Consider the following 14,647-nt stretch of genomic DNA (forward strand, 5'->3'; position numbering starts at 1 on the left):
CAGTGTACTAATCTAACATCATTACCCGATACATGATATAATGGATAGTACGTCTCACATCATGGCACGGTTTCTCTTTTGCATAGCATTACATATAACGTTACATTGGCCTAGGCGGACAGATACAGAGTCAGGGCATGATAGAAGTACATTGAATATTTCTCTACTTGTTTCAGGTAATGTCGTTTTGTTGTTACACGTAATGTACGTGGAATATAAAGCTGGAAGGGTATTATTGGAATTTGTTTGTTTTCTTTGTTCGTTTTGTCGTTGTTGTTGTTGTAAGCTTTTATCTTAATCCAAACTGTAAAATGTACTTACTTTGGAGAATAGCAAACAACGTTAAACTTACTGGTCAATACTTGGTTCCAGTCATTTGAAGCAGATATTTTAGGTCAACGGTCATTTATATGACACGGCAGTGCGGCAAACGTCAACATAATACTTCCTCTTTCACTTCCTGATCAACGTAACAACTTATCAGGAAGTTTTATGTTGTTTTGAACAGACGACTCAAGAGGTAAGGTAGCAGTTTGAATCTTACTGCTCCTTTTGTGCTGTATATTGTGTCTTATCACTCAACTGCATGCCTTTTCCCTTTCACCTTCAACCCATGCATGCTAAGACTGGGTGAGAGGTAGTAGACGTTAGGATAAGCATATGTTCAGTATGTTGTCTGGGAATGTAGTAAGAGAACAGGCATTCTGTGTGCATTTATGTTCAGTACATGTTTATAATAATTTACATTCATGTTTATAGTGGATAGACTTGAAATAACCTATTCTAGTAATTGACTCTGCGGCTATCAGTGTTCACTAATACTATAGCACGTTATTAAAAAAAATATCGGCTTGATGTTCATGAACCTACACCGATCTAACGTTCTGGTCAAAACACAGATTACGCAACAGATAGACTTCTTCCTGGCCAGTTAACGTTTGTCACAGTAAAGTAAGTGAGAGGAGACTCGGGACCTATAATAGGTTTGGATTGCAGGCTTGTAAAGGGCAATGTGTTAAGTCGGCAGTCTGAAAGGCGTTATTCTCTGTCATGTCACGAAAAGGGCAGCCCACCAATATATCACTACTAAGAAGGTGTTCTTGTTAAGCTACTATATATAGATCTTCGGTTGAGTTCAGACTGTATCAAATGTTTGGAGTACTCTCTACACTGCTGGTATAACCAGCTGTATACACTACGTGTATAACAAGTTAACAACTGTTTACAATACTTCCGCAAAAGCGGCATGGCAGCGAGGAACTTGGCTTGCACATTCTAATTATAGCTATCAGGAAATGCGGTTGGGGCAATGCCGGGAATCCCCCGAAAAAAAAAATCAAGATTAGAATTGAAGAAACATGAGGTCGACTAACACAAAAACACGAAAGTTCAGTCCTGTTCTCATTTGCAACGGCATTTTCATATGAGACGTACCTTACATTGTTCAGTGGATCAATGATTCTTAATCAAAGGCTCAATACTTTCTTTTATCTCGTTATACGTATATTCGACTTCTTTTACTACTAAACATGTCCAGACAAAGGTAACAACGATCACTTGCGTCTACTTGCATTTCAACCGGCATTCAGGGAGAAACAAGTGTCTAGATAAGCCATCTTGCTTCGTCATGCTGACAATCAGCATAGATAACTACAAGCGTAACGTTAGCAATAATGTAATAATCGAGCTCGCCCTCGTGACTTTCTCGTGACACTGGCAGTTCCTCTGCGTCTGCACTTTTTCAGTGCTTCTCGACCTTTGCTATTTGTACAACGAGGTTAGCAATGTCGACAACGTTCGTAAGAAGGCCGTAAACCTGTAACATACAATTTAGTCTGGAGGTCTTACTTGTTGAGTTTCAAGGCCAACCCCCCTTTTTTGTCCACTGTCGTTGATGTGTGTAGTTTACAGAAACAGTACATTAAGTTGCCTTAAGCAGCTTTACTGCATTTTGTCACCACCATGAACACCAATCAAATTTACCATAGCATTGTCGCCAGGTCACTCGCCTTTTCATCGAAATCATGTGATAAAGCCTTCTGATTTACTAAACTATAGCGAGCAAGGTCATGAAACATTGCAATTTTGTCACATGAAAAGTCACGCGCAAAACGCGAGCTTGTGGTCATGTGATGCCCAAAGCATTCTCATTGGTGTTCAGGACAGGTGTTAGGACTTTATAAAGGCCTGTTGTGACCTGGAGACCCCGGACCTAAGCTGACTAGAATCATTGATTCTCAGGTAAGATACTTTTTCTGCTATATCTGGTATTTATGTCTTGCTTTGAATCAGCATTGTAGTTGCTGTTACATGTGTGCGTGCGTGTGTGTCTCTCAGTCGGTACGTGAATGTGAGTGTGTCTCTGTAAGTGTGCATGTGCATGTGTATTTGTATGTCTCAGTCTGTGTAAGTCTTTAAGTGTGTACGTGTGTGTGTGTGTGTGTGTCTGTGTGTATGTCTGTGTGTGCGTACTTTGTGTTTCTTAAAGCCCTATAAAGTAACGATAAGATATCAAATGCATCCTATGCAAATTTACAGGTGCTTGCAGTGAAATTAACGAGACAACAAATCAAAAGGTAGCACGTCCTACACGGTAAAAAGTTGAGATAAGGGAAGCTCTGTTCACAATGTCTTGACGTATGAATTCCTCTGGAAAACCTCTGATGTCACTCTAGATCTGCTGTTTCTTCCCGCTGCTATAAAGTGGTTGTTACAGCTTTATGTGATAGAAATATATACAATGCACGCCGTAACGTCTCACCACATGAGGTTCTCGTGACAGACCGTCTGTCGGCGACCTTTTAACTCAGCAAACAACGGCGCACCTGCCACACCTCTAGTAAATATTAACTCCTGGGAGTCACGAGAATCTCATGTGGCCTAGCCACACATATTAAGTTAAATAACTTCAAATCCTTCCTACACCTTCGCTTATACGGTCTATAGTGGCGCTACACATTTACGTTTCCATAGCACTGATCACTACAGTAGGGAGTTAGTCCCCTGGTAATGGGGAACCACACATGAACTCACTAGGACAAAATGACAGGCCAACATCAATGTGCAGTCCTGTCAGATACAACGTGTTTATTGATTAACATGCTCATCGGGTTCTCGTGTATGTTCTAGCATAGGTCAGAATTATTAATCTCCAAATAGATGTTGTCCTTGTAAAGTTTCGTACGCTTCTCTAGTGCTGCGTCAGAACTCAGCCAATGATCTATCTCATCCCACCGAGGCAGCAACCGTTGGGCTACCAACATTTTTTAACTAGTTTAAAAGAATTTCATTGATAAAGAGGTGTACCATCCGATGAGTAATATTGTAGTGTATATTGTAGTACATTTTGCGTGTTTTGTTGTCTTTCCAATCATGCTTGCACATCATGGTAAGTCATAGATCAGGCACGTCCCCTTTTGGTCGCTCAAATGGCTCCATCCAGTGGAAGGGAGTGGAGATTAGTGGCGATCTGATCCCTGACGCAACACCAGAGAGACTTGCGCATACAATATTGCAAACGCATGCGCAAAATAAGTCGGAGCTAACAACTTCTTTAAGAATTACAACGAGTTTGACGACTTAAAATGTCTTATGTGCCATACTGAACAAATATCTTCTTATTATCATTCCAGACGCTACACATCAAGATGAAGCTCCTTATTCTTGTTCTTACCGTCACCATGGCAACGGCCATGAACCCTGAGTGGGAGGCCTTCAAACTCATACATGGTATCTATACCGTCCGTTATACCGTCCGCGTATTTCTGTTCGCAACTATAACTCAACGTCCTTTTGATGGATGCGAACGTATTTTGATGTATGGGTAGAAATTGAGGTCCTAAAGAAACATGGCGACTTTGGGACCCATACTGTTGATGAAATATATGTGTTTAAATTGATATTTGCTTTTCTGTTGATATATGGGAATGATGATGAACATATCAGTCGTTTATGTAGCGTATATATCGAAAGGGTGTCAGGTTCGTATACATGCAGGAAACTGCGCGAGAGATTGGGACTTGTCATTGGTCCCTATCTACAAGCAAGATGTCGTATATCACAATCTTTGGAAGAGAAGTTGGAGATTGCAACTCATACCTGTCCCATACAACGACACGGTGAACAGAAAACAGCATAGTGAAAATGTGACCAAACTTGATATTTTTTATAGGAAAGCAATACAACAGTGAAGAAGAGGAGAACGTGAGACGCGCCATCTTTGAGGACAACAACCAGATGATCCATGAACACAACCAGGAGGCAGCCATGGGCAGGAGGTCCTACTTCATGGGCATGAACCAGTTTGGGGATCTGGTATGTGACCTCTTATAGATTACGTTCAAGTTAAGTTCTCTCGTCCAAGATTATGTTTTTGCAAAACGGAAATGTCATTCCGTACAGTATACTTGCTTGCCTGTGAGAATGAGAATTGAGTCACTAAAAGTGAACATGTCTTTCTCTAGGCTCACAGCGAGTATTTGGAGCTTGTCGTCGGTCCCGGTCTGCTGCAGCTGAACCTGTCTAGGCCCTCGGAGGATGTATTCGAGAGCACGCCGGGGCTCCGGGTGGACGACACCGTGGACTGGAGACAGAAGGGCGCTGTAACCCCCGTCAAAGACCAGGGACACTGCGGGTCCTGCTGGGCATTCAGCACTGTAAGTACACGAAAGGATTATGTGATATCCATACTTCCAATTGATTTTTGAACAAGTGAATTCACTATTGATGGCGTAGCTTTGCACGTCGTGTACCTACAGTTTAAGTATCTTTACCTCTGGGAAAGAGGGTCACCTCTGACGTGGGTACTGTTTTGAGTTGTACATTTGTGTCCCTACCATAACTCGAGATCCTTTTGATGGATTTGTATGGTATGTGGGTAGATAGTGAGGTCCTGAAGAAACCTGGAGATTTTGTGACCCTTAGCAGTATTTTCAGGTGTTGCAGCATTGCAGGTCAACAGCCCCTTCCTGACAGTATAGTGTGATATAATCCAACGACAGCTGATCTGTCATGTGAGGTCGATGACCTCAACTTGAACTTCGAGACCCTCTTCTTTTCCCCTGTAGACCGGCTCGCTGGAAGGACAACACTTCCTGAAGACGGGTACTCTGGTGTCTCTCAGCGAACAGAACCTGATGGACTGTTCCAGAAGGTTCGGTAACCAGGGCTGCAAGGGTGGACTCATGGACCAGGCTTTCCGCTACATCAAGTCTAACGGCGGCATCGACACAGAGGAGTGCTACCCCTACATGGCTAAGGTACGTAGAAGCGATCTACAAGAAGATCTAAGGAATACAATGGTAATATATACTATTACTCCACAACACGTATTTTTTTGATACGTCGATGATGAAGGTTAGACATTCAGGCCGAACTTTACGTCATACAAAATGAATCAAGCAACTAGATTAATCACATTTTAACTCTCCACTTCCCTTTTCGATCTTGAGAATGTATCGAGTTGCTCGATTTGTTTTATATCACATAGATGACTTGTTTTCGTGAAACCTCACCTCTTCGTTGCAAGGTGCTGAACAACAGTCGCTCCAATACCTACTAGATGCATTCCTCAATGATATGTACATGTGCCAAGCATGCATTTGATGCAACTGTGGTTAGTAAAGTACATGCCATCATTATTGTTCTCTGTGCGACGTTCTTTAGCTGATTCCATATCTGAATTGTTCTGAATGATCTTGTCTAAAGATACGTGTGTGTTCATATCGCTAGGATGAGAAATCCTGTCAGTACAAGTCGAGCTGCAGCGGAGCCACCCTGTCCAGCTATACGGACATCAAGGCCATGGATGAGATGGCGCTGATGCAGGCTGTCGGCACCGTCGGGCCCGTTTCTGTGGCTATCGACGCCAGCCACAAGTCCCTCAGATTCTACAAGAATGGTAAGCTTTTTTTATTTCATCTATCTATTTACTGTGACCGACATGCGGCAAGGTCCGCCCCAATAGCTATTTTTTTTCAAAGGGCTAATAATGATTATTAACTATTGTATCGAATTTCACATCTTTTCTCTTGCATTTAGTATCTCTCCATTGCTCTCAGTCGTTTTACAAGCGAAATGGCGTTTACATACCGATGTTTCGGTATTCAATCTGCTAGCTTTCCCATGGCTGAGGTGAGACATCAACCTCATGAAACTATAAGATCTTTTTTTGGTTTTAATCAGAAATCTTCCTCCTTGTTCTTGTAAAACCCTCACATTAGGGGGAAAGGGAAAAGAAAATGAGGGTACAAAGCAAACACGTAGAACTGAATGTAGCTGCTGATCAAATCCATTGTTTAAGGAACCTCTACTGTTGGCAGGTATCTACGATGAGCCGGAGTGCAGCCGGACAAAGCTGGACCACGGGGTGCTGGCTGTGGGCTACGGCACCATGGACGGCATGGACTACTGGCTAGTCAAGAACAGGTAAGAAAGAGCACAGACGCATTAATGAGAGTTGAATAGAGAAGGGGCTGTACTTTAAACATCCACGGAGGAGCTCCATTGAGGTCGCTTGTAACGTTGGGTAACCTAAATTCGGGATTTTTCCGATAATGGTTGACTGAAATCAATCTAGCAGAACAATAAACCATCCTTTTTTTCTATTATTCTGTCAGTATCATGCATTATCTTTGCACTAATCATATATATGGTAGATTTTGTCTCTAGTCGTGCTGACACCATAATATCTCAACTTGAAACTACCGTCCGCCGCACGCACAATGAAGGTGCTGTCGGACAGGGGGGCACATTAATTCGGGAGAGAAGATTCGTCTTGAATATCTTACCGCTAATCACATTTTGTACAGCAGCTATTCGTTCTATCCTTGGCTTGAGGAGAGTGCTATGGATATAGACGTGTCCAAGTAAAAAAAATACACGAAAAAACGGCCGTACCGCACACATCAGGCCAGTTCGGGAACAACCCGTGTGTTGAGTCGGTAGAACTTCACTCAAAGTCGGCCCATCGTCATCATCGGGCAACGTGTAAGTCGTTACATTATTCATGGGAAGTTAGCTGGATGCCGTAGCAATGGTAATACTACTATGTCCATGTGTTCCTTGTTGTGTTAGGAGCAAACTTTGAGGAAAATATCGTCCTCAGTCCACTATCACACGCAGCATTTAGACAAAAAAGTGTTCCTCACAAACCTTTGTCGTCTGCTTGACAACAGGATTCTGGTTAACAATATGGCGGCGGGAAAATACACGTGCCGTAGGTTGTAGCAACAGAGAGGAGTTTTGATGATTGATCACACTTAGAATCCAGTTGCAGGTTAGCAAAAGAGATTGTAATAAGTTGTCTTATAAATAATTGTGTTTAGCAGGCAGGAGATGTGACATTTGTCTTATAAACCAGCGAACAACCGTGCTGGGTGATTCTCCCACGAAGCCCCCAGACTCTGTCAATAAGGGACGGAGAGTTTTTGACGTCGCCAACTTCTAATGCATGGTTATCGAAGCTTTTCAGCCAGTGTTCTGAATACGTTAGTCTATCTGCTTTGCATTGCTGGCGTTATAACTGATTTTGCATCTAGCACATATCCCTAAATACCCCGTTTTCGAAAAATCCCGACTTTAAGTACCCCACGAATTTAGGTTACCCATCGTTACAGTTTCATCCCGACCTCCACGCATCATGAATGCAAGAACATCCTAGTAGTTTTCATCTTGCACCAAATTGTTTAGATTATATAACTGTGTCACAGGCAATAGTGTAACAAAGTATGAGTATAACTATCACAAATTGTATTTTTGCGCTTTGTAGCGTTGATTATTTTTAACACATCTTTCATTTGATTGGCAGCTGGGGGTCTGCATGGGGTGACATGGGATACGTCAAGATGTCTCGTAACAAGAACAACCAGTGCGGCATCGCTACCAAGGCTAGCTACCCGGTGGTCTGATATATATGATGAAACTGGGCGTGTTTTTCAACTCGTAAACTATAGTTGCAATTTAGACGAGTAAAATGTAGATGAAACAGCTCTCTTTTGATATGGTTGGGCATTTTGTTGGAATTCGCTGAAGTAAAATAACGAAAATAGTTACTTTTCACGAGAAGTGTTCTTACAGTATCTATGTTATTGTTGTGCATACGTATAAAACAAATAAAACAATAAAAATTGTTTATCAGCATCTTGTGTCTTGGAAAAGGATGTCTTCATTCCGAGTAAGTTTTCAAAAGACAGTGTAATCAGCTAACTGGAATCAAACATCTTATCACATACGATGATGACTCTGTTGTTGTTGTCGTGGGTACAGGAGATGTCAAACAAATCAGTGTAAAACATTTCAGAAGGGTATGATACGAAATACAGGTTCTTATATAAAGATCTGATGCGGATAAAACCTTTAACACTGAAATGTGGAAAGGCTTGAAAATAATCTTGTGATAAAAGCATATTTGTATTTACCTTTCGAACGCACATCGAGAGGTTATTGTTTCTTCACCAAACTACAATGTAAAATGTTCTTTCGGGATTGCAATGATAACACGCCATGAATCGTCCATTCAAATTTAACAATGTCTGCACATTCCGTTAACGGAAAACCGTTACCCGTGATCACTTTCTTCTCCAATATGTAGTTCATTATATAACGAGTAAAGCCGGTGCAGGCACAATGATATGATATCAAAGAACACATCGATAAAACGCACGTTGACCCACAAACACACTATGCTTAGACCGTAATGCCGCCGCTAAAAGTGCAAGTCATTACAAGACTACAATATCATGTACCTAAAATCAACCATGGCAGACGCTGCCCAAGTTAAACAGTTACAAACATTCCTCAGTACATAAAGAAAAGAGGGGGTGTTTCACCATGACGCTCATTGGTCAGCTTGGATCATGTGGGAAATATTCGACGCCTATTGGCTGCCAGCCACAGACAGATCGGGTCGAAGAGGTTATCGCCTTATAAAAGCAACCACGTGATCCGATACCTCCTTCTAACTTGGCTGGAGAGACTTGCAACAGGTGTGTCGTGTGACTACGAAAAAGGTAGCGTTTCTACACCTTTCTATGCCACTTAAAACTCAATTTCCGTGTTCGTGGTGTCGCAAAAAAACAACTATTATTCCTGCACGCTGTCAACATTCGGAGGTTCTAGATCTAAAGAATACAGTTTAGGAAACTTACAACGTACCTCCCCGGCCGTCTGTCTACGTGCCCCTCTGTACATAAATTAGGTGTGGAAATATGTATCAGAGGCAAACTACCTTTAGCTTTGTTGTCTAGCTTGGTTCAATTCATTCAAACGGTTTGAAGTAGTGATATTTTCTATATCTAGAGCCCGTGTGTTCATTATCAAAGTCATCGTGTAAAGTACCATGTGTCATGTTGATGGACGTGAAAAGAGGCTCAAAATCGACCCGTTTGTTCAGTGTCAGAGTAGGGCTAGGGCAGTCTTGGGTTTATGACACCTGGAGTCACGAGGAAGTCTTGTGGTGGGTTATACACACAGTCAATGTTTGCCGAGTCAGCCATTGCGTAGGTTTACCTTTGACAACCAAAAACTGCTACTTGTTACGTTTGTCATTATGATGATGCAACACATAAGATTCGGCATACCATGGTTAAAGACACCCACACAATAGAGAATTCTGATAAGCATATACTTGATTTTTTATTTTTGATGACCACTAAGACTTTGTAGGATTTCAACAAAAGAATTGCCTGATTTGTTGGATTTCTGTGGCACAAAACAGATTTTCAGTGTGCATGTAGGTTATAAAATCGACTAATTGCTGTTCAAAATGGAGCATGGAAAACGTTTGTTTTACATCGAATGCATTGCCAACGGTCGGGGAAGACGATACTTAAAACTTCAGCAAAAGTTTTCTGATCTAATCAGCTCATTCAACATAAGAAAATTAAGCCCCCAATAGCAATGTACTACATCCTTCTTTTTTGGGTACATGTCACAATGTGAGACTGAATGACCTTTAGACACATGTCCTTCACATTCACAAAAACATGTCGGGACGAATTTGCTATTGGCATCTCATATTTACCCAGTTGACCGGTATTTATCGGGTGTACAAACAACAAGTGACAGATGACAGTTGTATAACCACAATGATCCGTTATCAAACCTTTAGACTTTGTTGTATTGTTGGTCATTTGCTTCTCATGTGACCTGTTTTATTAAGAACACAAGACGAATTGCACGTTTCGTGCGTATGTTGCCAACGTGTATGGACCATTTCAAACAAACAAAAAACGCCGTCTAATTCAACAATGAGAACTCAGTGATCCTATACATAGAAACATCATAAACATAAATGTTAACATCGTTGTATTTATCATTATTATGTCTATCTTGAAATTAGTCCTCGGGTATGTATTTGTAATAAACTTTATTTTTCAGCACAAAGGTAGATACAAAGTAAATCATATTATTATCAACATTACTTAAACCAAGTGACAAAACAGCAGTGTAAGTCTTTCTATGAAAAGGTTGTCAGCTTTTTGACTGATAGTCCCTATACTACACTACTATTCATTGATGTAGAGTTTCAGGTACTGATATGACCATTTTGTCTTCTTTTTTCAGCTGTTGAAATCAAGATGAAGCTTTTGATCTTTGCTGTCTGTGTCGTCGTGGCAACGGCCACAGATAACGAATGGGAGGCCTTCAAGCTCCTACACGGTAACGAGAATGTTTTTCATAAACTGTCATAATTGTGTTTGGAACACTTCCCCTGCCCCTTCGTCGATATCGTTTGAAGTCTAATCCTACATGTACAAGGGTATCAATAAGCAGAAGCAACCATCGCAAGGGTTCACGAAAATAGTGATAGAATATAGTCCTATTTGGAGACACATCAAAGACTTAAACGACAATGGACAACCCGTTGATGTTCTGTAGTTAGCAATGCCTTGTTACGAGCGGGAAAGGGTAATTTTCCTTGGCTTTGTTGCTAAGCTTTGTCAACAAGCTCGTCAGGATCATGAGGAAATGATAATGATGATGGTGATGGTGGTGGTGATGATGATGATGATGGCTGTGGTTGTGATGATGATGATTATGGTGATGGTGGTGGTGGTGATGATGATGATGGTGGTGGTGGTTGTGGTTTGTGGTGGTGATGATCATTATGATGATGATGATCATGGATGTGGTGGTGGTGATGATGATGATGAATATGTTTTCTTCGACAGGCAAACAGTACAGTGTGTACGAGGACAGTGCTAGACACGCCATCTTCCAGGAGAACAGCAAGATCGTGAAGCAACACAACGAGGAGGCAGCCATGGGCAAACATACCTTCTTCATGAAGATGAACAAGTTTGGAGATATGGTGAGTCAAGGGAAGCGGTCCCACACCCCCCCCCCCCCCACACACACACACCTTCTCTACTATTGCAACGTCACAAAAACACCGTTATGGTAGACCAGATATACATGGAATATCTCAAGCTTAAGTTCACATTCTTTCCACACTTCTCGGTTTATTGGGTGCCCCATATCCATTTCTATGCATGGCCCTCGGCCACACAGTTGTGCAAGCATTACAGCAGGGCTACTCTGCTGTTAGCTGTACAGCAAAGACACAAAAACACCCAGAAATTGACAATTTGGACTTCTGTTGATTTTACAGACTACATACACAAAATATCTTTAATCCTTAGACAAACGAAGAGTTCCAGATGCTAGTGATCGGGTCAGGTCTGATGCAGACCAACAAGACAGAGCAAGCCGAGGGGGGAGTCTTCGAGAGCATGTCGGGCCTGAAGGTCAACGACACCGTGGACTGGCGGCAACAGGGTGCGGTGACGAAGGTCAAGAACCAGGAACAGTGTGGGTCCTGCTGGGCCTTCAGCACGGTCAGTACTGTAACACATCTGCCTCTTAACCTGACAATCTGCCTCTTAACCTGACTATTTGGAATATATAAATACATACATACACACACACATATACATAAGTCAGGGTAGAGATTACGATCTGTCTTTTAATGGATCTCTACCAGCAGAACCAGCGAATCTGCCGATAGATATCCCGTTCAGAGTTCCCCCTTAAAAGACAGTCAGAATTAACGTTTCAACTTTGGTTCATGTCACAATGGATTTACTTGAAATTCGGGATTTATGAAAGAAATAAACAAAACCAATCGCTATGTATTTCTCTCGTGCAGACCGGCTCCCTGGAGGGTCAACACTTCCTGAAATCAGGCACACTCGTGTCCCTGAGCGAACAGAACCTGATGGACTGCTCTCGTAAGGAAGGCAACAAGGGCTGCAAGGGTGGGCTCATGGATCAGGCCTTCAAGTACATCAAGATGAACGGCGGAATCGACACTGAAGAGTGTTATCCCTACAAAGGAAAGGTAAGCTTATAAAAGACCTATCATGTTTTCAACACTTTGTTTCACGTAGCTCTTGGAATAATGATACAAGAAAATGTAGCATGGCCCAGTGTAGCAGGCTTAAGATAATTAGTGTTTTGTATAATTCATATCTATGACCGGGATGTCCCTGTAGCTCAACTGGTGGCAGCCCCACAGTTGAGCTCCTGGTTCCAATTAGTTGGTAACTGCGGGAGACTCAACATTTCAAACCATGGGTCAGGACATCTCGGTTGGGGCTGCACCTGTCTTTCGGAAGGGACGTAAAATGGGAGCTCTGTGTTTGAAGAGGTGCCTTGAGCACCTTAATGGGGAAGGGTTGGCAACCCCCCCTTGTAAAAAAAAATACCCTGCTGCAGAAACAGCGAGGAATCTTGCTGACCGATGTGCTACTAAGCACTAAAAGGTGAACAACAACAACAATATCTGAAACCACCTTCCATTAAATACAGGACGAGAAAAAGTGTGACTACAAGTCAAGCTGCAGCGGAGCCACCATGTCCAGCTTCGTTGATGTCAAGGCCGGAGACGAGGAGGCCCTGATGCAGGCAGCCGCCACCATCGGTCCCATTTCTGTCGGCATCGACGCTAGTCACCCCTCCTTCCAGCTGTACGACCACGGTGAGAGACCAACATGTGTTTAAAAACAGTGAACATTCATCCTCTCGTGGCAGGTCCGCCGCTTCTGTATACCAAGCAACGACCCTGGCTCACCGGCCTGTGTTCTTCTCGCTGCGTTATCCCTGGCCAGCCGTCAGCCAATCAGATACTCCCCCACTGTGCAGGAGGAAAGGTTACCAGCCAATCACATTGCCTTTTACACGTTGACGGCAACGTGATTGGTTGGTGTCGGCTGGTCATAGCAAACACAGCGAGAAGGACTAATCGCAGACCGGTACACCAGGGCCGTTGCTTGATATACCCGTACACAAGAGATGGGCCTGGTGTGAGAGGGTGTAATTCATATAACATCACATAGCAACATTGTTTAACTTTTGATACACTATGGAACGTTATTCAACTACGTCCATGATTATGCCATCCATGTATTTGAACAAGCTTTGTTGTCTTTCAGGCGTTTACCACGAGAAGAGGTGCAGCTCCAAGAAGCTGGACCACGGTGTTCTAGTTGTGGGATATGGTACTCGTGGCCAGAAGGACTACTGGCTGGTCAAGAACAGGTCAGTATTACTACCAAGATCAATACATGCATGCTTATTGCGTAATTAGAATACCTGTCCATGTCATAGACCATGCAAAATGCTTTATCCTTTGCTCACATTTATGCAGACAACTATCTCTTCAAATTAGGAAATCTAATGTGTCTTCATACACATTGGTCAAGTCAAATCAAAGTTTATTGCACAATAATTGTAAGAGGTACATGTAACATTGATATCCCTGAATAACCACATTGCAAAATCGTATCACAACCATTTATATTGATTACAAGTTAATGATCAAACCGTTTGACAACCAAAGAATGAATCAGCTGAGATGATTGCAACACAAACAAACAAAAAGCAAAGCATTTGTAGTAAGACTGTTTTCTTTACCATAGCTGGGGCGCGGAGTGGGGCATGGTGGGATACATCATGATGTCCAGGAACAAGGACAACCAGTGCGGCATCGCCACTCAGGCCAGCTACCCTGTCGTCTGATGCAACAGACCCATAGTTTACCAGTAACGCTCACAAAACGGTGTCATATAAGTCTGGGCAAATGACGATTGCGGTTGCTCGTGAATGACATGGTAGCCGGACACTTGCCTTGTGACATTGTACGTTGTGTTTACTTCTGCTGGGTGTTTGCATTACAATAAAAGGACTTGATACAATACAAAGCCTCCTACTTTACAACATAGTAACGGAAAACCTAAACTTAGTCCGCCGTGGGAATGAAATAGTCATAGAATACTTGATGTATAGTGGATACTAAGCAGACGAGATGCTTTCAAAGTTACGTGTTCAGCCGTTGTAGATATCCTTCAAGCTTCTATTTGAAAGTACACACAACTGTATCATCGGTTGATACTCATTGTATACTTCTTCTTCGTTCAATAAAGAAAACATTATAAAATATATAGCCTGTACGTTTGTGGATACTATACTTGAATGTCAAGATATCAAAGCCAACGTAAATAAATTAATCGCAGAAATTGTTGGACTGCTACCTTTAACCAACAACAGTATTACAAAACAATACTTCTGCATAGGGTTACCATGTCCGCCAATGCAGAATTGCCCCCCCCCCTCCACCAATGCTAACTAGGGCGAATATTCCAAATTT

At 42.3% G+C, this 14,647-nt stretch overlaps 2 protein-coding genes across 2 annotated transcripts; both read left to right on the top strand.

The window, feature by feature from the left end:
- The first annotated feature begins 2,142 nt into the window (after nucleotides 1-2,142).
- On the top strand, nucleotides 2,143-8,139 carry LOC136434986 (procathepsin L-like). The gene is made up of 8 exons (XM_066428175.1): nucleotides 2,143-2,241; nucleotides 3,633-3,729; nucleotides 4,172-4,314; nucleotides 4,464-4,655; nucleotides 5,067-5,258; nucleotides 5,731-5,899; nucleotides 6,321-6,426; nucleotides 7,808-8,139. The coding sequence occupies exons 2-8, from the start codon at nucleotides 3,648-3,650 to the stop codon at nucleotides 7,905-7,907; spliced, it is 984 nt and encodes a 327-aa protein (XP_066284272.1). The 5' UTR covers nucleotides 2,143-2,241; nucleotides 3,633-3,647; the 3' UTR covers nucleotides 7,908-8,139.
- A 755-nt stretch (nucleotides 8,140-8,894) lies between these two features.
- On the top strand, nucleotides 8,895-14,439 carry LOC136435067 (procathepsin L-like). The gene is made up of 8 exons (XM_066428296.1): nucleotides 8,895-9,008; nucleotides 10,564-10,659; nucleotides 11,172-11,311; nucleotides 11,643-11,837; nucleotides 12,149-12,340; nucleotides 12,811-12,979; nucleotides 13,434-13,539; nucleotides 13,920-14,439. Exons 2-8 carry the CDS (start codon nucleotides 10,578-10,580, stop codon nucleotides 14,017-14,019), a joined length of 984 nt encoding a protein of 327 aa, XP_066284393.1. The 5' UTR covers nucleotides 8,895-9,008; nucleotides 10,564-10,577; the 3' UTR covers nucleotides 14,020-14,439.
- The last annotated feature ends 208 nt before the right edge of the window (nucleotides 14,440-14,647 follow it).

The sequence above is a fragment of the Branchiostoma lanceolatum genome, chromosome 1 (genome assembly GCF_035083965.1).
Source record: "Branchiostoma lanceolatum isolate klBraLanc5 chromosome 1, klBraLanc5.hap2, whole genome shotgun sequence".
NCBI lineage: Eukaryota > Metazoa > Chordata > Leptocardii > Amphioxiformes > Branchiostomatidae > Branchiostoma > Branchiostoma lanceolatum.

Coding starts and splice junctions, on each gene's coding strand:
- LOC136434986 (XM_066428175.1), top strand. CDS start 3,648: ATGAAGCTCCTTATTCTTGTTCTTACCGTCACCATGGCAACGGCCATG. Junction 3,730..4,171: donor GGCCTTCAAACTCATACATG/GTATCTATACCG, acceptor TATTTTTTATAG/GAAAGCAATACAACAGTGAA. Junction 5,900..6,320: donor CCTCAGATTCTACAAGAATG/GTAAGCTTTTTT, acceptor TACTGTTGGCAG/GTATCTACGATGAGCCGGAG.
- LOC136435067 (XM_066428296.1), top strand. CDS start 10,578: ATGAAGCTTTTGATCTTTGCTGTCTGTGTCGTCGTGGCAACGGCCACA. Junction 11,838..12,148: donor CCTGCTGGGCCTTCAGCACG/GTCAGTACTGTA, acceptor TCTCTCGTGCAG/ACCGGCTCCCTGGAGGGTCA. Junction 12,980..13,433: donor CTTCCAGCTGTACGACCACG/GTGAGAGACCAA, acceptor GTTGTCTTTCAG/GCGTTTACCACGAGAAGAGG.